Source organism: Verticillium alfalfae, genomic scaffold (assembly GCF_000150825.1).
Source record: "Verticillium alfalfae VaMs.102 supercont1.3 genomic scaffold, whole genome shotgun sequence".
Classification (NCBI taxonomy): Eukaryota; Fungi; Ascomycota; class Sordariomycetes; order Glomerellales; family Plectosphaerellaceae; genus Verticillium; species Verticillium alfalfae.
In genome coordinates this window covers 1,774,653-1,776,478 of record NW_003315036.1, presented here as the reverse complement: position 1 = coordinate 1,776,478, position 1,826 = coordinate 1,774,653, and the positions used below count along the sequence as shown (strand labels likewise).

Genomic DNA, 1,826 nt, shown 5'->3' with positions numbered 1-1,826 from the left:
GGCGACAAGGCTGAGAACGAATGGGACTCAGCCGCCCTGATTCATCAGACGCTCTCTCATAGGCCAGCCCCCCACCCGCAGCAGGCCAGAACTTGTTCGCTTTTCCCTTCTCGCCTCAGCGCAGATGCGCAGACCAGCGTCTGTCAGCCCATCACACGCACACTGCGCCCCTACCCTTGTACGAACGAACCACGAACGGCGGACCACGAACCAACCCCGATCGATCCGAACAGTCTCGCTCCTTTCTTGTGCGAGACCGATAACAAGTGGGGGACCGGCAGACGAGTGACCCAGGCACCGGCCGGAGTAGGAGCAGGAGTGGGCGTGGGAGGGGAACAGGCGTCCAACGGCTGAGGCGAAAAGCAGTGAAAGGCCGGACGAAAAGATCCTCCTCGGCCCTCTAGCCTGGGTCTTTTGCGCTGGCATTACCCACACAAACGTCCCCGCTGCGGCGGCTCTACCCACCGGTCCGCGACCACCCAGCATACCCACCACGGATCTCGACCGATAATACATGGGCCGTCTTGGAGAGAGATAGACAGAGGACCGATCACTCCACCTTTCACCTCGGCCCGGCCTGTGTGTCTGTTGCTCGCCCATCCTGCCAGCTTGGCTGTTAGCCAAGCCAGATCGCCCGCCCCAAACCCTGGCCCTGCTTCCTCTCTTTCGTTCTTCTGGTCGGTTCCTCCCATTGGGAATGCCTCGATGGCATCCGATGCAGCGAGCCAGCCCAGCTCTGCCGCTTCTGTGGCCTCGTCAGCGACTCTCCAACTTGACCTCCCTCCCTAGCCACAAGCGCACCGCGCCGGTCGACGGGCCCAGCCCCTCCGCCGCCAGTCCCGATGCCGAGGACCCCGGCGGCCCCCAGGCGGACTCGGCCAAAAAAGCGCCGAAATTGGACCTGGTTCTCGGGCGGGGCCAACCGGACCCCGGCCAAGTGGGCCAAGAAGCAAGCCAACGGTAATGCCAGGTGGCCTTTTTGCAGGTCTTTGGTTGCCTTTTATTTGGGCGCCCCTGTTGCGCAGAACACCCCCCCCCAAACCATCCTGCGACGGCAGCTGACCTGTGTTTCTACGTATGAATTAGATCGAGAAGCTCAAAGGGCTATCCGTGAGCGGACCAAGAACCAGATTGAGAACCTGGAGAAAAAGATCCAGGAGCTCACATCCCAGCAGCCGTACCAAGATCTTCAAGCCGCCGTCCGAGCCAAGGAGGCTGTAGAGGCTGAGAATGCCGATATCAAACGACGCCTGGCGACCATGATGTCGTTGATCCAGCCTCTCCTGACCTCGCCATCCGGCCCGCCACCACCGGAGCAGACATACAGCTCGCCGACGGCTCAGAGTTATGCTCCTGCGCAGCATGCAAACCCTCCCGTTTCCGTCCACACTTCGTCCACTCCTGGGAGCGCCCACTCTCCAGGCTCTGTCGACCACCATCCCAACTGGCACGTCGACTCGGCAGACCAGCAAGCACGGGGCAAGATGCTGAACCAGCAGCGCCACAACCTCCGGCACAACCTGGATCTCGGCCCTGAGAAGCTCGGCCTCGACTTTTTACTCGACTCCAACCGCAACTTCCCCAAGATCCAGAACGGCCTCAATGGAGCCCAGGACACTGCTCAGTTCCATCACGTGCCCATGAAGCACGACTGGACCGGAGTCATTCCTGTGGCACGCAGCCCGGCAGAGACGTCCTCCAATGGATCCCGCCAACCGCGCCGGCTCGGGCTTGAGCACACGGGCGAAAATCCGTACGGACAGCGGCCTCCTCTCGCGCCCAGTGGATACATGACCACTGAGCTCAAGAACTGTGGCCCCACCTGT

At 61.7% G+C, this 1,826-nt stretch overlaps 2 protein-coding genes across 2 annotated transcripts; both read left to right on the top strand.

Annotated features, from left to right (window-relative positions):
- Positions 1–715: 715 nt before the first annotated feature.
- On the top strand, positions 716–964 carry VDBG_03042 (conserved hypothetical protein; the record flags this gene model as incomplete). Its single annotated transcript, XM_003006857.1, has 1 exon — positions 716–964. One exon carries the CDS (start codon positions 716–718, stop codon positions 962–964), a length of 249 nt encoding a protein of 82 aa, XP_003006903.1.
- Positions 965–1,701: 737 nt separating this feature from the next.
- VDBG_03041 (conserved hypothetical protein) lies at positions 1,702–1,794 on the top strand (the record flags this gene model as incomplete). The annotated part of the gene is made up of 1 exon (XM_003006856.1): positions 1,702–1,794. One exon carries the CDS (start codon positions 1,702–1,704, stop codon positions 1,792–1,794), a length of 93 nt encoding a protein of 30 aa, XP_003006902.1.
- Positions 1,795–1,826: the final 32 nt, after the last annotated feature.